The 22561-nt window shown below is 48.9% G+C and overlaps 1 protein-coding gene across 6 annotated transcripts in view; it reads left to right on the top strand.

Annotated features, from left to right (window-relative positions):
* The first annotated feature begins 4478 nt into the window (after positions 1 to 4478).
* The window catches only part of CAMK2B (calcium/calmodulin dependent protein kinase II beta), a 140202-nt gene continuing 122119 nt past the window's right edge, over positions 4479 to 22561 (top strand). For all 6 annotated transcript variants that reach the window (XM_049893574.1, XM_049893575.1, XM_049893576.1 and 3 more), the window contains exon 1: positions 4479 to 4684. In XM_049893574.1, coding sequence (XP_049749531.1) covers positions 4620 to 4684 — 65 coding nt within the window. In that variant the 5' untranslated portion in view covers positions 4479 to 4619. The remainder of the gene's footprint in view (positions 4685 to 22561) is intronic.

The raw sequence follows: 22561 nt of genomic DNA on the forward strand, positions 1-22561 counted from the left end.
GACAGCACCCTGAATTTGGACTTGTAGCCTACTAGACTGTGAGAGAATAAATTTCTCTTTGTTAAAGCCATCCACTTGTGGTATTTCTGTTATAGCAGCAGTAGATGACTAAGACAATCCTGATTACCAAGGGGAAATTGGATTGATATTACATCATGGAGGTAAAGAAGAGTATGTCCAGAACATAGGAGATCCCTTAGGATGTCTCTTAGTACTACGATGCCCTGGGATTAAAGTCAGTGGAAAACCACAGCAACCCAATTCCAGCATGACTACTAATGGCCCAGACCCTTCAGCAATGAAGATTAGGGTCACCACACAAGGCAAAGAACCATGACCACCTGAGGTGCTTGTTGAGGGTAAAAGGAATACGGAATGGCTGGTCGAAGAAAGTAGTTGTAAATACCAGTTATGACCACGTGACCAGTTGCCAAAAGGAGGATTGCAACTGTTTTTAGTATTTCTTTCTTGTTTTGTTACATACACACGTGTGTGTACACACACACGGACACACACATATATGTATATCAAATATCTTTGTTTTTTTCCCTCCTTTATTCCATTACTTATAATAAAACACAAGATGTAAACGGGGGCTAGTGTGTTTTTGGTTATATGCATGTTAGTTGTATCATGTTAGGCGCAAGTATGACTTTATCATTGTCTTTATTTAGAGATTATGTATGGTTTAAGGAGATGCATTACAAGTGCCAAGCTGACGAGGGGTGGATTGTGATGGTTAAGGTTATGTGTCAAATTGGCTAGGCCACGATTCTCAGTTTCAATGTTTTTGCCCTTCTTTAGAGAGCCCAGCCTAAGACACCACCATCACCAGCATCATCCTTACCATACCATATCATCACTACCCTTACCTTCATTATCACTGTCATCGCCATATGGCATTTTCCTCACCATCATCATCACTGACTTCATCAACAACACTCTAATCACCATCATCATTACCATCATCATCACCACACATTCCTGCCACAGCATCCTGCAAGGGTTGCCATGCAAGTGCTAGGTGATTGAGGATTGACAGATTAGGGTCTTCATGTTCTGAGGAGCAGATGGCTGGGCCTGGGAGAGGTGGCAGCAGTGACACCCTTCCCATGCAACAGAGGCCCCTGGAGGTCAGGAGTATAGAGATTCCATGGTTTCTTTGGGAGAATAAGCTCTATGTGCAGTACTTTTGGCTCTGCAGATGTGATGCTCGTTGCCGTGGTAACCATCCTAACAATAACCTCCCAGAACCGATATTCCCCACACCCGCCCCAGCTGCCACCTGGGAGGGAGAACCCTCCTCACTTACGGAAGTAAGCCAGAAAGGACAAGGTGGGAGGCAGAGATGATGTGAGGGTAGTGGGGTGGTGGAAGGGGGCCCTTCCTGAAGGTAGATAGGAGAACGGGGAGTCTGGGCCTCTCTGGCCCGAACCAAAGCCCAAGGGAGTGCTTCTGAGTTTCAGGGAGCCCAGAAAGAGTCATGGCTGGACAACTTTCACTCTCCTGGGGAGAAACCCTCTGGATCTGGAGGTGGGGAGTGGACTGCTCCGTGAGTGGGAGGGAGGGGTCAGGCTGTCTGAGCAGGGACAGTCTGGGTCTCTTTGGAAGCTCAACCCTTCCCTGCTGTCTGGTGCCCCTGATCACCCCATGGCTTTCCCAGCCCTCCTCAGGACAGCTCCACACCAGGCCTTTAATGTTTCAGCCCAGATTGGGTGGGGGGCCCTCCAGGGAGTCTTAAATGTTAATAGGGGCAAAGGTGTGGTGGCAGGCCAAGGCACAGGACTCAGTGGCCCTCAAATCACACCCTCTAAGGACCCTAACTCCTTGTGTAACCTTGGTCCTGGGCAACTTCCCCACCCAGGAAAAGATGACCTCAAAAAAACTACCCAGAGTGCTGCTATGTTCTTGCCTGGGCCTGCAGGAAGCTGAGTGTGTGTGTGTGCACATTTTAAAATAAAAGACGAGAAGATTTATATATGATGCAGTGATTAGGCCCTAAGACCAGATGGCCTGAGTTTGAGTCCCAGCCACTACTTAGCTGTGTGACCTTGGACAAGTTACTTCACTTCTTTGTTTCTCCATTGCCCCGTCTAGTAAAATGGGGATAACAATGGGATACATTTCAAGGGATTGTTTGAGAATAATACATTTAAAGTACACATTAGCACAGTAAACGTTAGCCGTGATTATTTTTACCACTACCGATATCATATTTTACTACTACATATATCATATTGTGGAAACCCTGGTGGCTAGGTGGTTAAGCATTATAGCTGCTAACCAAGAGGTTGGCGGTTCAAATCCACCAGACGCTCCTTGGAAAATCTATGGGGCAGTTCTACTCTGCCCTGCAGGGTCGCTATGAGTCGGAATGGACTCGACGGCACTGGGTTAGTTTTTTTTTTGTATATCATATTGTAGGTAGTTTTTACTACTACCTATATCATATTGTGGAAACCCTGGCTGCATAGTGGTTAAGTGCTACGGCTGCTAACCAAAAGATCAGCAGTTTGAATCCGCCAGGTGCTCCTTGGAAACTCTATGGGGCAGTTCCACTCTGTCCTATAGGGTCGCTATGAGTCAGAATCAACTCAACAGCAGTGGGTTTGGTTTTTATATCATATTGTGAGCCCTGGTGGCACTGTGGTTAAGAGCTCGGCTCCTAACCAAAAAAGGCCGGCAGTTGAAATCCATCAGCTGCTCCTTGGAAACCCTGTGGGACAGTTCCACTCTGTTTTATAGGGTCCCTATGAGTCGGAATTGACTCGATGGCAATGGGTACATTGGGTATATCATATTGTGGACTCTACTTTAGGAGACCCTGGGGGGAATATGACTTTGGGAGTGGAGCAGGTCTGCCAGGTAGCCCAGAGAGAGCCTGAAGGACAGATAGGTGCAATTTCATTTTGTGTGTTTTTACTAATTGTATTCTGTATTGTGTGGAGCTCCCTCCTTCTCTTTCTGGAGCTCAGAACTGGAGCTATGCAGATGCTCCCAGCAGGTGTTGGGAGTGGCTCCTGCTGGGTTAAACAAAACCCCAGGAACAAACCTCAGCTGAGTCTAGGAGCCACCCTGGACCAACCAAGGAGTGGTGGGCTTCCCAATAGGACCCTGCTCAGGATTTCTATGTGTTCAAGCCCAGCACTCAGGGATGGGTGTGGTTTCCCTCCTTGTCCCTAATGTCCTTCTTAGCCTGCTTCCTGCCCTTCCCCCAGATCAAGTCAAGGCGCACTCCTCACTCAGGGGCTTCTGCATGGAAACCCAGCACTGCCCTGACATCACCAAGTTCATTCTTCTCTCCGTTTCTTGGGTTCCAGTAGGGTCTGCAAAGTCATTTACGGCAGGGACTGGGGGTGGGGGGACCCTGACTAAGGGTGCCCGATTTGGGGCCTGGGCTGCCCCCAATTCCCAGGATTCCTTCATTTGTTCCTTTATCAAGAAACAGTTATTGTGGCTTCTATGGTCAGGCCCTGGGCCCCGTGCACCGGGGTGAATGACAGAACAAGACAGACCCAGACCTTACCCTTAGGGAGACAGGGAGGAACGGGGGAGATGAACAAGTAAACAGGTCAGGCCAGGCCGGTGGCGTCATCCAAATCCAGAGACAGACCCCAAGCCCGGTCCCCTCAGAGTGTATGTGCAGTACCGGTTGGAGACACGCAGCCTGGGCAACCGGGCCCCTGGCCGCCCTCAGGGAAGGCATCTTTCGTGGGAAACCGGGTCAGCCTAGCCTCTCGGCCCCTCCCCCTCTCCAACTTGGCTCTGCTCAGGGCCATGTTCCAGAGGGGCTTAGAATGAATGCGCCCTCTTCCTCCAGGCCGGAGCAAAGGCAGGCAGGTGGCCCAGGATATGGAGAGGGAGAATGTGTACCCCCGCCTGGGCAGGTATAAGCTCTCAGCACCCCGCAGTCGCTGATGGAGCCGCTCCTGTTCCACTGGTTCAAGGCACCCTCTGCCTGGGTCCTCCATTCCTCAGAGGACCCAGACCACGTGGGGCAGTTCCCCATCCCTTCTCCCTCTCCCACCCTAGTGTCCTTGCCGTCCTGGGACACTGGGAAGCTCCACCAGTCGGGACTGGACTGTGTGAGGCGTTGAGTGGTGGAGAGTGTGAGGCAGGGGTCTGGTAGCATTTTCTTCCTGTGGTCAGTGGCGCACGTGCCTCCAGTCGGTCTCTTAAGTGGCCAGGTCCCCTACTGCAGTCCAGAGCGAAGTGGGCCCTCAGGTGGAGAGAAGGCCGGGTTCATTGTGCGCAGTCCCTAGGGGTGTGCGGGGGTCGCCGGTCCGGACGCGAAGGCTCGGAGGCGCGGACTCAGTTAGCCCGCGGGGCCTGTGCGCGGCCCAGGGAGCGCGCGCGTGTGCGGGGGGCGGCGGCGCCTCCCGCGTAGGTGTAAGGCGCGCTCCTAGCGAGGAACGAGCCAGCAGATCTGGCGCGCGCCCGCCGCCCGCCCGGCGCAGCCCCCGCCCGGCCCCCGCCCGGCCCCCGCCCGGCGCCACGAACCGAGGTGTCGTCGCGCCCGCGCCCGTGCCGCCGCCGCTGTGCCCGCGAGCGGAGTGGGAGCTGGAGTCGCCGCCGCCCGAGCGCAGCCTGAGCGCACGCCGAGCCAGTCCGCCGCCGCCATGGCCACCACGGTGACCTGCACCCGCTTCACCGACGAGTACCAGCTCTACGAGGATATTGGCAAGTAAGAGCCGCCGCGGGCGCGGGCGCGGGCGCGGGGCCCCGGGAAGCGGCGGCGCTCCTGCCGGGAGCCGAAGCTGGGAGCTAGGAGAGCCCGGGCAGCCTTTGGCCGGCGGACTCCGGGGGTACTGTAGTCGGGCCCGGAGCGCACGACTCCACGCGGCGCTGACCCCGGGGCCCGGCCGGTCCCCGCCGCGCCCGGCCCTGCTTGGCCCTGCCTGGCGCGGCGGCGCGGCCCCGGCTCCGGACTCCGGGCTCCGAGCGCGGTGCGGCGGGGGCGGCAGCAGGTGTCTCCGAGCGCCCGGCAGACGTGACGCATTTGGCGGCAGGGAGGTCAGAGAGAAGGGCTGGACGGGGGCGGCCTTGGAACCTGGAGCCCCGCAGAGGGCTCCCGTGGCCCCGAGGACCATCCTGGCGAGCTGGTGGCCGTAGCCTATCGGTGCAGGCGCTGGGACCCGCGGTCTCTCACCCTCCCGCGGCGGCGCGGCCGCCAGCGGGGGTGGTGGCGAACCCCCTCACATCCGCGCCTCCCGCTGCCTCCTCCTCGTGTCCCCATCCAGCGCTGTAGGTGCCCGCGGGCTCTGGGCAGGGCTGGGCCTGGAGGCGACAGGTAGACGTGGCCGGCGTGGGAGCAGCTTCTGCCATGGGTCCCCAGGGGAATCTGGGTTCTGGAGAATTTTTCCCCAGATCCTTCTGGAAAGAGGCATCTGGAGCTGGGGGCTGAGGTCGGGAGTCTGGATCAGGTCACTGGGGAAGGGGTGGGGTTGAGGACAGATGCAAGCAGTCTGGCTGGGCTCCTGATTTTCAGGGCCATCGAGGTAGGCGGGAGGCCGGTGTTTGGAGAGTTATTTGTATGTACAGAGGGGGTCATGGGGAAGGGCTCTGAAAGGCTTGGTCACCTGGCAGAAGGTGCTGTGGCTCCTGAATTCTGCCTACCAGCATTGGCAATATGGGTGAAGCCCTCGGGTTGGGGTCCCCAGACAGGCTTTGCCACGGAGGTTAGAGATGGAACGGCAGGAAGACTTGTGGAGGAGCACAAGGGGAAGCCCCCCCAAGGACCTCCTCTTGGCCTGGGGTTCCTCTCCTGACCAAGGTGGCTGGACTTGGCCTCCCTCAGGGTGGTGTGGCTTAAGAGGTCCGTCAATTCCCCAGGCTGACCTTGCCAGAGCTGCCTCCCCTTACTCCTTCTGCATGGTGGGAGTGTTGGCAAGGTTTCTTCTTACAAATCCAGCAGCAGATCCTTATTTTCCTTTTTGGGAAAAAAAAAAATGTGCAGTGTTACCTTGTGGTGGGTGAGGGCCCAGATCATTGATAATTGTGGAGTGCTGGGAGCCTGAGGAGTGTGGGGGCGTGTTTACCGCACATGCTCCCCTGCACACACTGGAGAGGATTTGGGGTCAGGCCTTGGGAGGCAAGGAGCACTGTACTGCCTGGAGTAGGCACCGCTGGGTGGCACTGGTGGGTGAGGTCAAGGCTGGCCTGGTGTGGGGCAGCTGGGTCTGCTGCTGCAGACTGGGTGGGCCTGGAGAAGAGCGGCCCAAGTGAAGGAGGAGTCCTGGCCTCCGAAGCCCTACTGAGTGCTCTCTGGGAGCCATCCAGGGCACCCACCTCCTGCAGGGTCTGGGAATAGGCCTTTGGGGAAGCTTCCAGAAGCTGCTGGGGCTGAAGGCCTGAGAGGAAGGAGGTGTGGGGTTGGACTGGGGTCCTCAGGTGGAGGGTGGGCTGGGCCTCACTCCCACCGCTCTCCGCTCTCTGGCTGAGGCACTCAGGTGAGTTTGTATATAGGAGAAGCCATCCCTTTTGTCCTCCAATAACATGTCTGGGCCACTGTGGGGGCAGGCTATCAGGGGCTCCTGAGGGGCTGCTAAAGTTCCTGATTCTCTGAGGAGGATGATAGCGACAGTGAGAGGAAGGCCGCTCCCCTCTGGGGCACCTCTTTAGTAGTTTTACCTGCTGCGCCCAAGACCGCGCAGGCATCCTTGGTCTTTCCAGAGGCACCCTGGATGCCTGCCCCACACACCCACCTGTTCCTTCAGCCCACTTGGGTGCTAGCCCTTCTTGGTTTTGGGTGAACTGCCCTGGGTTCAGCAGCAGCATCAGGCAGCCAGCCTCTTCAAGCCCCTATTTCCAGAAGCCACAGGTTGTCACAGTTAGCTGCCACCCACTGGGGAACGGAGGTCTTGGGGCCACCTTGGGGAGTTTGAGACAGGTGACAGACCCTTGGTGGGACCCCTGGAGGTGAGGGCTGAAGCTGTCAGGCTCCTTTACCCAGAACTTGGTACAGGAGGAAAGGAGCAGCAGCAAGGGGGGCTGAGCGTGGCCAGCCCTGTGCCGGGGCACCAGGATAGCAGAGATGTTTAAGCGTGGGCACGTCAGGGAGAGGGAAGGAGTGAGGACAGAGGGGAAAGCAGTGCCACTGTGTGGGGCTGACCCTCCTAGGGCTTCAGCTCAGCCCTATTATGTGCCAGGCCCAGTGAAGGGGCTGAGGATTGTGGCCCACAGCCCCGGGGGAGGCGGGGGTGTACCTGAGGTGGGGAGAGGAGGCACAGGCAGAGGTCAGACTGCAACAGGGAGCCAGGAGGAAAGGTCAGGCCCTGGGGCAGGGGTCTGCAGCCAGGGGTGAGGGCCCACAGTGGCCAGGGTGGCCAGTTGTTGACAGAGCCTCTCAGTGCACAGTTGGTGTTACTTCCCAGGCCAAGTTTATTTAAAGCTGCAGCCCCTGGCACCCAGTCAGGCGACATTGAGCTCCCTGCTCTGGGAGCTGGGCTACAGGCCATCTCCCCAACCTCGCTGCCCTGACTTCTGTCTTTGCTCAGAATCTTCCAGCCGGGTAGCCTGGGCAGCCAGGCCAGGCTTGCCAAGAGGGGCCCCCTGTGTCTGGCTCTGCACAGATGCAGCCTGGCTCAGCCTCTGGCAGGACTGGTCCTACCTTGCCCAGTGGGCACAACTGCTGGCACCGGCATGACTGGTGGACCCCTGAGGGTGCCAGGGCAGGGAGCCGGTGAGGGCAGGTGGAGACCATGCAAGAGTAAAACTCGGCCACTTGTCTGGCCAGCCCTGGGATTTCAACTTTCTTATGTTGGATTAAAAAAAAAAAACCCAGTGCGGTCGAGTCGGTTCTGATTCGTAGCGACCCTACAGGACAGAGTAAAACTGCCCCATAGGATTTCCAAGGAGCAGCTGGTGGATTTGAACTTTTTGGTCAGCAGCCGAATGCTTAACTGTTGTGCCACAAAGGTTCCTTATGTTGGATAGATATTTAAAATACAGAAAAATACCAGGAGTAATAAAATGAACACCTGTGTCTCTTCCTCCCAGAATTGAAAACTGTTATGTTTTGTCATTTTAACCTTAAGACCCTTTTCTAAGTTCTAAGAAGTATTGCAGATAATCTAATGTAACCATTCTCTTCCAACTGCTGCTATGCACTTGGTATTTATCCTCCCAGGCACTTTTTGGTACATTTGCATGCATATGTAAGTACCCATCCCCCACACGTCTGTCAGTTTGTCATACCGTGGGGGCTTGCGTGTTGCAGTGATGCTGGGAGCTGTGTCACCAGCGTTCAAATACCAGCAGGATCACCCGTGGTGGACAGGTTTCAGGTGAGCCGACTCAATGGCACCTAACAACAACATGAGTACCCAAAACTAATGTATAGGATTCTTTGGTGTTTTTTTTCTTTTGATTTTACATAAAAGAAAACACTGAGACTTGTTTTTTTCACTTAACATAGTGTTATTGATCTCTCTGAATGTTGGCATATTTTGATCCTTAGCCACCTGGTAGCAATCGTAGTTGAATCTGTTGTGTTTTACTCATCTGGCCCCTACATGATGGAAATCTAGGTTGTTCCCAGCCCTTTCTCTTATAAACTATGCTGTGACAGGTGTCCCGTGTGTCTTTCCTGGAGCGCGGGTATGGATGCTTCTGTCAGGTTTGCACTCAGTCTGCGGCTCTGTCCCACCCGCTTCCGCCAGCGGGGTTCGAGGAGGTCTTTCCCTGGTGCCCACTGGCACTCGACATTGACAGGTTTTAAATTTTTGACAGTTTATTGAGTACAAAGAGGTCTTTCATTTCGTATTTAGGGTCCTGAGTTTCCCTCTTTTGCGGAGTCACGGTCTCCTTTAAAATATGGATGATCTCTCTAAAAGAAGACAGCGGCCAAAGGTTTTGTTTATCATTTCAGGGGATCACGGCCACCCCAGGGACCTCAGGTAAAGGATTGTGGTCAGGAGAAGCGCTCCCAGGACTACAGCCCACCCTTTGGGGAAAGATGGCACTAGGGATCATGGCTCATGGTGTGGTAACATCTATCCCGTACATCATTTTAAACATGATTTTATTTTATTTTACTTTGTATTTTAACTCCTCATCCTCTATTCTTCCCCCGCCGCCACCCCGCCTGGGCCCCTGATATTTGACATGAGTGGGATCGTGCAGTATTTCCCTTTTGTGTCTGGCTTATTTCACTCAGTATAATGTTTTCAAGGTTCATCCATGTTGTAGCATGTATCGGAATTTTATTTCCCTTCATGCTAGATAATACTCCATGGTATATATACACCACATTTTGTGGTTTTATTTATTCTCTCAAAAATGCTCTCAGTTCTTGATGGGCTGACTGAGACTGTTGGAGCCCCAGAAGTCATGGCCCCCGGATTCTCTGTTAAACCAGAACTAAAACCATTCCTGAAGCCAGCTTTGCAGACTGGACTGTAAGACAGAAAATGATACTGGTGAGGACTGTGGTTCTTAGTTCAAGTAGATACAGGAGACTATGTGGGCACCTCCTGTCTGGAGGTGAGATGAAAAGGCAGAAGGGGACAGGAGCTGGTTGAATGGACATGGGAAATCGGGGGTGGAAAGGAGGAGTGTGCTGTCACATTATAGAAGAGCAACTAGGGTCACATAAGAATGTGTGTATAAACTTTTGTATGAAAAACTTACTCGAACTGTAGACTTTTACTTGTTTATTGTTAGGTGCCATCGAGTCGGTTCCGACTCATAGTGACCCTGTGCACAACAGAACGAAACACTGCCCGGTCCTGCGCCATCCTTACAGTCGTTATGCTTGAGCTCATTGTTGCAGCCACTGTGTCAATACACCTCATTGAGGGTCTTCCTCTTTTCCACTGACCCTGTACTCTGCCAAGCATGATGTTCTTCTCCAGGGACTGATCCCTCCTGACAACACGTCCAAAGTATGTGAGACGCAGTCTCGCCATCCTTGCTTCTAAGGAGCAGTCTGGTTGTACTTCTTCCAACAACACCAGCTTCCTCAACACCACCAGCTTCCTTGCTGCCTGGGTCTTTCTGGACCCTGAGGATCTTTCTGGACAACTGACGGCATCTTTTTTTTTTTTTTTATTGTGCTTTAAGTGAAAGTCTTCTTGGAAGACGCACTTAAAGCACAATAAAGAAAAAAAAAAGCACACAAAAAAAGTGCTGTCAGTTGTCCAGAAAGATCCTTATACCCCCATTTAACAGACAGAGAACTGAGGCTCAAGGAGGTTCTGCAACCTGCCACTAGCCGGACAGCGAGGAAGCTGATGTTGTTGAGTCCCCACCAGGTCCCTGGTCGCCTGGTCAGGGCATTCCCATCCCCAGCTCCCCAGACCTCAGCTAGCCTGGAACTGACCTTGATATGTCTTTGACTTCATTCAGTGACACAACAATTAGCAGATCTGCACAGAACCAAGCCACTTTACAGAGAGCCACCCCCCTCATCCGCCAACTAAGAAGAAAGCAAGCCTAGTCCAGGAGTGTTGTATGTGTGTGGGGGCGGGGGGTCCTAAGGGGTGGAGTTCACCAACCATTGGATGACTCATTCTGCTGATGGCCAGGTAGTTAATAGATAAACTTAGGAAATTCAAAGCAAATCAGTTTCTCAGCCTTCTGAGCACTAAAGCCAGGTTGCCAGGGAGAAGAGGAATCAGTGGAGGAGAAATGGCTTTATTTACTTTCTCCCTCCTGGGAGTCCCTCAGGTACTTCTGCCTCAGGCCTTTTCGGGTGCTGCTCCCTTTCCCCTGGCTCAACCCTCCTGCCCACCCCTTCTCACCCTCTCTTGCTCCCCTGCCTATGTCTGCCTTCTGTTTCCCCATTTCCCTGGCACTGGTGGTACAGTGGTTAAGAGCTCAGCTGCTAACCAAAAGGTCGGCAGTTCAAATCCACCAGACTCTTCTTGGAAACCCTATAGGGCAGTTCTGCTCTGCCCTGTAGGGTCGCTATGAGTTGGAATCAACTTGACATGGCAGTGGATTTGGTTTAGTTTTGGGGTTTGCACCATCTGACATGCTGGGCAGTTTACACATCTAGCCATTTCTGGTTAATGTTCTCTGCCCAAACGCCAGCCCACAGAGACAGAGACCACGCCTCTGTCCCAGTGCCAGGCACACGGTGGTCACTCTGCACATCCTGGGAGGCTGCAGTGTTCCTCCTGCTTTTATCCAGCAATGTAGGGTAGTGTAAAAAGAAGTCTCAAAATGTCTAAGTTGCAGGCAAGGTTTACGTACATTAAGGTGCTGCTGGTTTAGTTACTATTTAATGGTATTTTTATACCATAACCTACTTTCCTGATAGCTAAGAATATATGTAGGTGCCTGCTACCTGTACTCTTCCCTTGCCAGTAGCGGTAGCTAGCGCTTAAATGATGCTTATCATATGAACGTGCTTGGTCAATGACATAGCTGCTGTGGTCATTCCCTCTTTACAGAAGAGGCCACTGAGGCACAGGGAAGACCCGTCACTGCTCAAGGTCACACAGGCCCGGTGAAATCCAGGCATTTGCCTCTGGAATCCCCATTCTGCTCTTCCCAGAAGCTCATGACCCTCCCCTAGTCTGTGCTTTACAAACACTCTTGCTCCACGGGCTGATTCCTGGCCAGCTTGTGGTCTACTCTGACCCTGAGGCTTCTGGAGACTGTACTTCTCAGCTGGCTGCTTACCATGTTATATTTCCTTCATCACCTCTCCATGATAACCAACACTCTGTCTCCCTCTGAGACCAGCAAGGCTTCAAATTTTTATTTTATTAACTAAACACATTAGAAGAGCCATACGTTTTTGTGTTAAAAAACAAACAAATAATATCAGGAATATGTGCAGTTAAATGTGACTCATTTACACTTAAGTTGCCTCACTCCTCAGCAGTGTCCGGGCTGTTTATTCTGATGTCTGTGTAGGGGTATGTGCAGGTGATTTAAAAATCGCAGATGGAATCACCACAGATATGATTTGTGGTTTGACTCCCCAGCCGTCTTCCTGCTGGTCCCCACACATCAGTCGTGTCTTTTCTTAGTGCTGAGTGCCTGTTCTCCTAGTAGCAGAAAGATGTGTACACGGACGGCTGTAGGTTCCAAACCAAAAACTGGGACTCCTTCTCTGACAAGCACAAGAGCGTGTCCCCAGGAAGATCGGGGACCTCATGTTTGAAATGGAGGCGCCCAGAGTTGCCAGGAGGTCACAAGTACTGTCGGGGGTGAAGAGCTTTTGCCCTGTGGAGCAGCCGAGGGGCTGGGGCATGGGGGAGGGCCCAGCAGATGGAGGGCCAAAACAGCCTGTGAGACTCAATGGTGCTGGTGGGGCCCAAGGACCTTTCCCTGTGAGGGCCCAAGGAAGTCCCAGGTCTCCCTCCAAAGAACCCGAGAACATACTCCTCCTCGGTCCTCCCTGCTGCCCCCTGAGAGTCCCCCATTAGCCAAGGGGACAGAGATGCAATGTCTGGATTTTTCATCTGCTAAAAAAAAAAAATTCTAACTGGGATGGTTCCCTTATTTTTTCTCCACTGGTTTTTAAAAGAGCCCATATTCAACCCCCCTAGACTTCAACAAGCAATTTAATAGAAAAAACCAAATGGAAATAACATGCAAAACACTTGCTCCTTGGAAATTCATTTTGTCCCCTTCCCCCCCTTGCTGGAAATTTCAGATATATTTTCAAAAAATTTAATTCTTTCCCTCTCCCCCCGACAATGGAATCTGGGAAGAATGGACACATATTTAATTGTTTTTAAGACATCTTGTACGATACAAGTGACTTTGTTAGTGTAGAAACATCGGAATGCGTTATGTATCAATTTAGCTTTTCAAAATTATCACATTGGCGTATTACACAGAAGTGTATATTTTATTCATGTCAATGTCTAAGTTTACTTAAGATAAAAACATCCTTTTTGGTAGGAGTGCTGGTGTTAGCTGGTGGGTGGCTTTTGTTGCCTTGTTAGAGAGTCACAGACTTGTCCCGGGGCTGAAGCTTGGTGGCTGTAGTGATTTTTGCACTAATATAGTGATCCTAAAATAACTGATGCTTTGAGTCTTCGTTAAGCCAGCTATGAGCTTTTGGTGAATTCTAGAACAGATTGGCAACAGCTAGGCACAGATTTAAGCTGGTTTTACAGGAGGAACAACACTGCTTAACACTGCTCCTTACTCCTTACTTTACGAGCAGCAGATGAAGATGGGCCAGGCAGGAGATGCTGTCACCATGACAGTGAACTGCGAAGACCTTAATGCCCTCCACCTTGTCCGGCACATCCAATTCCTGTTGCCGTTGAGTCAATTCCGACTCATAATGACCCTATCAGACAGGGTAGAACTGCCCCATAGGGCTTCCAAGAAGTGACTGGTGGATTCGAACTGCTGACCCTTTGGTTAGCAGCCTGGGCAATCCAAGCACATCCTTGTTAGTGGCCAGTTTCAGTAAGGACTGAAGAGCAGCCTCTACCTCTCTGCTGCCCCGAATCCAAGTGCCGAGGACCATGCCTGGCACCCCGTATGCTCAGTTACTGCTGGGTCACTCAGACCTTGCCAGACTGTGACATCCTTGCATGGGTCAGCCTATTTTCTGACAACCAAGAACGCTGGTGCAACCACCCTGCAGAGGACAAGAGCCTTGCGGGTGAGTCAGAGCAGGAGGTGCTGGGTGCCTGTGTGCAGACTGCTGACCCCTGCCCTCTGGGAAGCCCCCCGCCCCGGCCTAAGTGGCGAGCTTCTCACCTAGGTAAGTGCAGCAGCAGGGCTGCCGTCACTTCTACGTTTGCCATGGGTCTTGACTCCAAGAGGTCTGCAACGTTCTGCCCGTTTCTTAGTTTTTCACTTTGCTTCTATTCTTGTCTATTGAGGAAAGCCAGATTCTCAAAGCTCATTGGTTTTATCCAGACCATTTGCTTGGACTTGTGGGTAAAGAGCAATAGCATTTAAAAAAAAAAAAGTTTATTTTGTTGTTGTTGAGGATATACACAGCAAAACACACACCAAATCACCAGTTTCTACATGTACCGTTCAGTGACATTGATTACATTCTTCGAGTTGTGCAAACACTCTCGCCCTCCTTTTCTGAGTTGTTCCTTCCCCGTTAACAAACTCACTGCTCTCTAAAGTCCCTGCCTAATCTTTCAAGTTGCTGTTGTCAGTTCGGTCCCACATAAGTAGTTCTTAAAAGAGTGTAATGCTCAAGGCAGATATTTTTCACTAGTTAAGCTAAACTAATGTTTGCTTTTAAGAAGACATCAGGGGATATTTTTGATTTAAGGTTAAAGATTTTATCAGGGCAATAGTTTCAGGGGTTCATCCAGCTTCCATGGATCCAGAAAGACTGGAGTCCGAGAGAATTTTCATTTCTGTTCTCCATTTTCCCCACTTTTGATCAGGATTCTTCTATAGAATCTTTGCTCAGAATGTTCGGTAATGGTAGCCAGGCATCACCCAGTTCTTCTGGTCTCATGGCGAAGGAGGCAGTTGTCCACGGAGGCAGTTTAGCCACACATTTCATGTTCTCCTCCTATTCCTGACTCTACTTCTTCCTCTATTGCTCCAGGTGAATACAGACCAATTGTTGTTCCTTGGATGGCCACTCGCAAGCTTTTAAGACCCCGGGCATTATGTAGCGAACTAGGGGGTAGAACAGGAGCACCACACATGTTATTAGGCCAATTAACTGGAATGTCCCATCAAATCATAATCCTAAACCTCCAAACCAAGGGACCAAACCAAATCCCATGAGGTGTTTGGTTGTACATATGCAGCCTCAGCAGCTCCTCTTTTCTTTTTTTTGTCACTGTTGTAAATATATCTATCACACAACTTTTGCCAATTCAACTTTTTACAGGTGTACATCTTAGTGACAGCACTACCAATAATCAGTTGTGCAACCCTACCCTTCATGCGCTTTTTCCATCACCATATACCAAAACTCAGTACTCCATAAGCAATAACTCCCCTTCTCCCCTTCATCTCGCCCCTGGTAACCAGTAATAAACTTTGGTCTCTATGCATTTTCTTTTTCTTATTCTTTTATATAAGTGAGGTCATACGATATTTGTCCTTTTGTGATTTGACTTATTTCACTCAGCATAATGTCTTCAAGCTCCATCCATATTGTAGCATATATTAAGACTTCATTTCTCCTACTGGCTAAGTGGTATTCTATTGTATGTATGTACCACGTTTTGTTTATCCATTTGTCTGTTGATGGGCATTTAGGTTGTTTCCACCTTTTGGCTATTGTAAATGCTGCAGTGAACATTGGTGTCTAAGTTTTTGTTTGAGTCTCTGCTTTCAAGTCTTTTGGGTATATACCTAGAAATGGAATTGCTGGGTCATAAGGTAATTCTGTTTTTAGCTTTTTGAGGAGAGCAATAGCATTTTTAAAGCACAGACTAGGGGAGGGTCATGAGCTTCTGAGAGGAGCAGAATGGAGATTCCCAAGTCAAATGCCTGGATTCCGCTGGGCTTGTGTGACCTTGAGTCTAGTTAACAGGACCTGCAGGAGAAGGTACCTGGGGCAGTAGATCTCAGAGTCTGATAGCTTTCACAGATCTCAGTGTTCAGGCCCCACCCTAGACGAATTGAATCAGAAGCTGTGTGGGTGGGGCATCAGTATTTGTGAAAAGCTCCCAGGTGGTGGTAGTGAGTACCCACAGAGGTCAACACTACAGGTCACTCTGCCCCTGAAGCCCAGACTCCTTTCACATCCTTGGTTCTTTAAGAGCCTCAACTAATGGTGCATTTTGAGTTTGTCTTTGTTTTTCTGAACACTCACAAATGGCCTTACCCCCAGCCTATCCAGGTTGTCTGGAGCAGCGCTCTCAAGTAGAAAAAATGTGAGCAACTAATGTAAACCATAGGTGTCATTTAAAATTTTCTAGTAGCCACTTTAAAGAAAATTAAAAAGAAACAGGTGAAATTAAACTTTAATAATATATTTTATTTAACTATATGTAAACAAACAAACAAAAAAAACTTTTTTGTTTTTATCCAAAATATTACTTCAGCATATTGCTGGCTGCTGTCGAGTTAGTCCCTGACTCATGTGGCTCCATGTGTTACAAAGTAGAGCTGTTCCATAGGGTAATCTTTATGGACCTAGATTGCCAGGCCTTTTCACACAGAGCTGCTGGGTCAGTTTGAACCACCAAACTTTAGGTTAATAGCTGATCATAAACTGTTTGTACCATGTAGGCTCCTTTTCAACATATAATCAATATAAAAAATATTATTGAGCTATTTATATTATTATTATTGTAATCTGATTTTGAAACCTGTTGTATATTTTATACGTATAGCACATCTTATTTTGGGCTAGCCACATTCAAGTTCTCCTGGCTACATGTAGGCAGGCAGTGGCTACCATATTGGACAGTGTGTGTCTAGCACTTTGAGGTCACTCTTTTTTATGGTTTCCTTTGGAGATAGTGCTTATAGTCTGAGTAGGCTTAATCTGTTCAACAATTTCTTTTGATCTCCTGTAGACTCACTAATTTGTTCAACAAGTCTGGTTGAACACTTACTATGTGCCAGACATTTTCTAGGTGCTTGGGAAACGCCTAGAACGGAACAGTCAAGAATGCCTGCCTTCATGGAGCTTATATACTGATGAGTGGATATAGTTAATAAACATAAAAGCTCAACAAATTATATGCTATGGTAGAAAATGATTAAGAACTCCAGGAGTAAATAAAGGAATTCTAGAGTGCCAGTTAGGAGAAAGGTTGCAGTTATAAAAAGGATAGTCAGGCCAAGAGAAAAGAGAAGATTCAAATCACTAAAGTCAGGAATGAAAGAGGGGACATTATCAGTGACTTCACAGGAATAATAAGGATTATAAAGGAATTCTGTGGACAATTTTATGCCAACAAATTAGATAACCTAGATGAAATGGACACATTCTTAGAAAGACATAAGCTACTGAAACTGACCCGAGAAGAAAGAGAAAATCTGAATAGATCTATAACAAGTAAAGTTATTGAATTAGTAATTTTAAAACTTCCCACAAAGAAAAGCCCAGGCCCAGGTAACTTCACTGGCAAATTTTACCAAACATAAAAAGAAGAATTAATACCAATCCTTCACAGATTCTTCCAAACAATTTAAGAGGACGGAACATTCTCACCTCATTCCATGAAACCTATAACCCTGACACCAATACCAAAGTCATCACACAAACAAACAGGCTAATATCCCTTATGAATATAGATACAACATCCTCAAAAGAATACTGGTAAAACAAATCCAGCAACATATAAAAAGGATTATACACTATGCACAAGTGGGGTTTATCCCAGGAATGCAAGGTTGGCAACGTACAAAAATTAATCAATGTAACTCATAAAGGAATTAAGGAAGAAACCATATGATCATCTCAGTAGATGCATAAAAAGCATTTGACAAAATATTTTCATGATAAAAACACTCAACAAACAAGGAATAGAAGGGAACTGATAAAGGACATCTGTGAAAACCCACAGCTAACATCACACTTAGTGGTGAAAGACTGAAAACTTGTCCCCTAAAATTACGAACAAAACAAAGATGTCCACTCCCTCCACTTGCATTGAACATTGAAATTAAGGTTTTAGTCAGGGCCGTTAGGCAAGAAAAAGAAATAAATGCCACCCAGATCAGAAAGGAGTAAGTAAAACTACCTTTATTTGCAGATGACATGATTTTGTATAAAGAAAATCCTAAAGAATCTACTGAAAAAACTAGTAGAACTAAAAAATGAGTTCAGCAAGTTTGCTGGATATGAAATAAATATACAAAAACCCAAAAGTGTAATTTTATACACTAACGTTGCCTGTTGCCGTCACGTTGTTTTCGGCTCATAGCGACCTTATAGGACAGAGTAGAACTGCCCCATAGGGTTTCCAAAGAGCAGCTGGTAGATTTGAACAGCTGACCTTTTGGTTAGCAACCAGGCATTTACCCACTGCACCACCAGGGCTCTGAAAATGAAATAGACAACAATTCCATTTATAATTGCATTAAAAAAAATTAGGAATAAATTTAACAAAAGAAATTCAAGACTGCTACACTGGAAATTATAAACCACTGTTGAAAGAAGGTAAAGAAAGAAGACCTAAATAAATGGAAAGACATTCCACGTTCACGGATTAGAGGATTTAATATTGTTAAGATGACAATACTTCTCAGATTGATACAGAGTCAATTTGCAAAAAATTTTTAGCTCCCTTTTTTTCACAAATTTGCAAGCTGATCCTAAACTCATGGAAATACAAAAAACAGTTAAAATAGTCTTGAAAAAGAAGAAGGAAGTTGGAGAACTCACACTTCCCAATGTCAAATTTTACTACATAGGCTATAGTAATCAAAGCAGTATGGTACTGGCATAAGGGCAGACAGTGGAATAGAGTTAAGAGTCCTGAAGTCATTCCTTACACTTATGGTCAATTGATTTTTGACAAGGATGCCAAGACAATTCAATGGGGAAAAATAGTCTTTTGAACCAACGGTCCTGGGACAATTGGATATCCACATGCAAAAGAATGAAGTTGGATTTACAACCTGATACCATATATAAAAATCGTCTCAAAATGGATTATAGATCTAAATTTAAGAACTGAAATCACAAAACTCTTAGCAGAAAACATAGGAGTAAATCTTTGTGACCTTGGGTTAGGCAGTGGTTTCTTAGACATGACATCAAAGCACAAGCAACAAGGAAAAAGTAGATAAATTGGACTGCACCAAAATTAAAAAATTTTGTTCTTAAAAGTTTGTTTTCAAGAAAGTGAAAAGACAACCTGCAGATAGGATATTTGCAAATCATGTATCTGATAAAGGGCTATATAAAGAACTCTTATTACTCAAAAATACACAAACAACCCAATTAAAAAATGAATAAAGAACCTGAATAGACATTTCTCTGAAGAAGATATACAAATGACCAATAAACACATGAAATGGTGCTCAACATTAGTAGTCATTGGGAAATGCAAATCAAACCCAGTATGAGATACCATGTCACACTCACTGCCAGTACTAGTAGCTGTCGAGTTGATTCTGACTCGTGGTGACCCCTTGTGCATCACAGTAGAACTGTGCTCCATAGAGTTTTCTTTTTTTAGATTTTATTTATTTTGTAGTTGTTGAAAACATATGCAGCAAAATATAACCAACAGTTTCTACGTGCATAATTCAGTGACATTGATTACATTCTTCGAGTTCTGCAAACATTGCCACCCTCCTTTTCTGAGTTGTTTCTTCCATATTAACATAAGCTCACTGCCCCCTAAGATTCTGTCTAATCTTCTGAGTTGCTGTGGTCAATTTGATTCCATAAAATTGAGCATAATGCTCAAAGCAGACATTTTTTTACTAGCTAAGCTAAACTATTGTTTGGTTTTGAGAAGACTTCAGGGGATATTTTTGATTTAAGGTTTCAAGATTATCTCAGAGCAGTAGTTTCAGGGGTTTGTCCACCCTCCATGGCTCCAGAAAGTCTGGAGTCCAAGAGAATTTGGAATTCTGTTCTGCATTTTCCCCCTTTTGGTCAGGATTCTTCTGTGGAATCCTTGATCAAAATGTTCAGTAATGGTAGCCAGGCATCATCCAGTTCTTCTGGTCTCATGGCAAAGGAGGCAGTTACTCATGGAGTCAATTAGCCACATATTCCATATCCTTGTTCTATTCCTGATTCTCCTTCTTCTTCTTGCCTCAGGTGAATAGCGACTAATTGTTTCTTGGATGGCCACTTGCAAGCTTTTAAGACCCCAGGCATTATGTAATGAACTAGGGGGTAGAACGGAAGCACTAAACATCAGGCCAATTAACTGGGATGTCCCATGAAACCATGACCCTAAACCTCAATCCAAAGAACCAAATCCCATGAGGTGTTTGGTTGTACATAAGCAGCCTCAGCAGCCACGTTTTTGTTGTTGGTGGTGGTGTTATAAATATATTTTTCAGTCCATAGGGTTTTCAATGGCTGATTTTTCAGAAGTCAATTGTCAGGCCTTTTTCCTAAGGCATCTCTGGGCAGACTTGATCCTCCAACCTTCCAGTTAGCAGCTGAGCATGCTAACTCCGCATACCAACCAGGGACTCCTAATACCCACTGGGATGGCTATAATTAAGAAGACACATATAGCGAGTGTTGGTAAGGATGTGAAGAAGATGGAACTCTTCATATACTGCTGGTGGAAAAGCAAAATGGTGCATCCACTGTGAAAAACACTTTGGCAGCTCCTCAAAATGTTCCACCCCTGGGTATATACCCAAGAGAGATGAGAAAAATATGTTCATACAAAAAACTTGTTCTTAGCAGTGTTATCCATTATAGTAAAAAGTGGAAATAACCCAAGTGTTCATCAGCTGATGAATGGATAAACAAATGTCCTGTATCCATACAGTGAAATATTATTCAGCAATAAAAAGAATGAAGTATTGGTACATGGTACAGCATGGATGGACCTATGCAGGAAGTGTGGCTTTGTCAGGCCACCTTCCATTGAATTGGCTTTCTGCTGTGAAACGTTTTCACAAATGAGAAGCACGTTCAGTCCGGTGAGAAGCAGCCTTGTCGCTAGAACACCTGAATTAGTGGTGCCTGATGACGCTGTCTCTAGGCTGCCATGAGAAGGGAGTGGACTGGTCCTGCATGCCCCTCACCCTAACCTTATACCTCAGCCCACAAAATGGGGTCATGTACCTCCTTGCCCTGAGACATTGCTGAGAGCTGCCAGAGGAGGGGCAGACCCAGACCTGGAGGCTCCAAACGTTGAGGGCGTTTGGAGATGGTATGAAGCTGCCCCTGGAGATGATGGGGCTGGGGGCTGGGACTCTCGGGCCTTTTACTTCCAAGACTCAGGCTGCCTCTTACTACAGTAAACCAGTTGCTGTCGAGTTGGCTGCAACTCATGGCAACCCTATTGTGTTAGAGTAGAACGTGCTCCATAGGATTTTCAGTGGCTGATTTTTTGGAAGCAGATTGCCAAGTCTTTCCAAGATGCCTCTGGGTAGACTTGAACTTCCAGCCCTTTAGTTAGCAACTGAGCTCCTTTACCATTTGCACCACCCAGGGACTCCTACTCCAGTAAACAGTCACCCCTAGATCATCTTAGCTGGGTCATGATTTATCCGGTATCTAGGCCGAGACAACCTCGGAGCAGCTAGAAGGACGTTGTGAACAGGTACACACAAAGCCACTAGAGTACCTTTTAACTGGATCGCACGTCAGAGTATGCTTCTGGAAGGACCCATCCTCACACGGTGGCCTCTCTCCTGGCAGTGACCAGTGTGGAGCTCTGGCTATGAAATGATAGGGATGAAGCCGCCCCTAGTGGGCAGCAGCCCTCAGCAGGATGCAGTGGAATTAGGAAAGGTAGCTGGGGGATGAGGCCTAGAGGGCAGAGGTGGGCAGGGCTTGGTGACAGGCAGGGTGAGCACAGTGCCTAGCAGTAGGAGGACAGGCTTCAGCAGGATGTGGGCAGAGACAGCCAGCTGAAATTGGGGGAGGGAGGAGGGCAAACTGGGAAGCTCCAGTCTTGAACATCTGGTCACCTCCTTCATGGGCCCAGTGCTTCCTTAACTGAGATTCTCTCTCTTCATTCCTTGCCCTTCTGGTTCCTCTCCTTGCCGCCTTCTCTCCCTGCCTCTCTGCAGGAACAGGCTGCCTGAGCTCTGCCCCCCAGCCCTCAGCTCTGCTCCCCAGCCCCCAGCTCTGCTCCCCGACCCCCAGCTCTGCTCCCTGACCCCCAGCTCTGCCCCCCGACCCCCAGCTCTGCCCCCCAGCCCCCAACTCTGCCCCCAGCCACCAGCTCTGCCCCTCCGGCCCCCAGCTCTGCTCCTTAACCCCTAGCTCTGCCCCTCACCCCCAGCACTGCCTCACAGCCCCAGCTCTCCCCTCAGCCCCCAGCTCTGCCCCCTAGTCCCCTGCTCTGCTTCCCAGCCCTCCCAGTCCCTCTCCTCCCTGGTGTTCATTTTCTATGAATTTGTGTCTCGCTCCCCTCTCCTCTGGGGTGACCTCAGATGGGGCTGTCACCAGCCTGCTGGCTCAGGGCTTTGCTGGGTGAGAGCCTGACATGGGAATAGGCCTACCCAAGAGTTGGGGGGTCAGAAGTCCCCAGCCAGTCGGGAGGTGCCAGGAACCTGTCAGCCTCAGGGCAGCACCTAGGCCTCAGCCACCTGACGGGGTCCCCAGCAGACAGGCTAGACTAGTGGTTACCAGCTGCTTGAGGTGGTATGGGCTGAGCCCCTTTCTGAGAGGCTCCACTTCTGGGGACCAGACACTATTTCTGTGGCTTGGCACCACATTCTGGGCCCCCTTAAGGTTCTTTCTATGTGACCCCCGGCACTGTCCTATCCAAGACTCCCAGGGCTGGGCCTTTGCGGCAGAGGCAGGGTTCCAGGCCTCTCCATTACTGTGGAGTGGGCCCTGGGGGGCCACTCTGTCTGTGGGCTCCTTCAAGGTGGAAAGGGGCTTCAGTGAGGGGCGTGTGTGGTGCTGTTGGCCTTCAGAGGCCTAAGGGAGGTCTGCACAATATAAAACTTCAGCTGGAGGGGCTTTGAGACACAGATCTCCATTGCCCTGAGAGGCACCCACCAGGGACAACTGTCAGGGAGATGAGGAAGATGAGTGTGC

This window comes from Elephas maximus, chromosome 8 (genome assembly GCF_024166365.1).
Source record: "Elephas maximus indicus isolate mEleMax1 chromosome 8, mEleMax1 primary haplotype, whole genome shotgun sequence".
In the NCBI taxonomy this organism is placed as follows: domain Eukaryota; kingdom Metazoa; phylum Chordata; class Mammalia; order Proboscidea; family Elephantidae; genus Elephas; species Elephas maximus.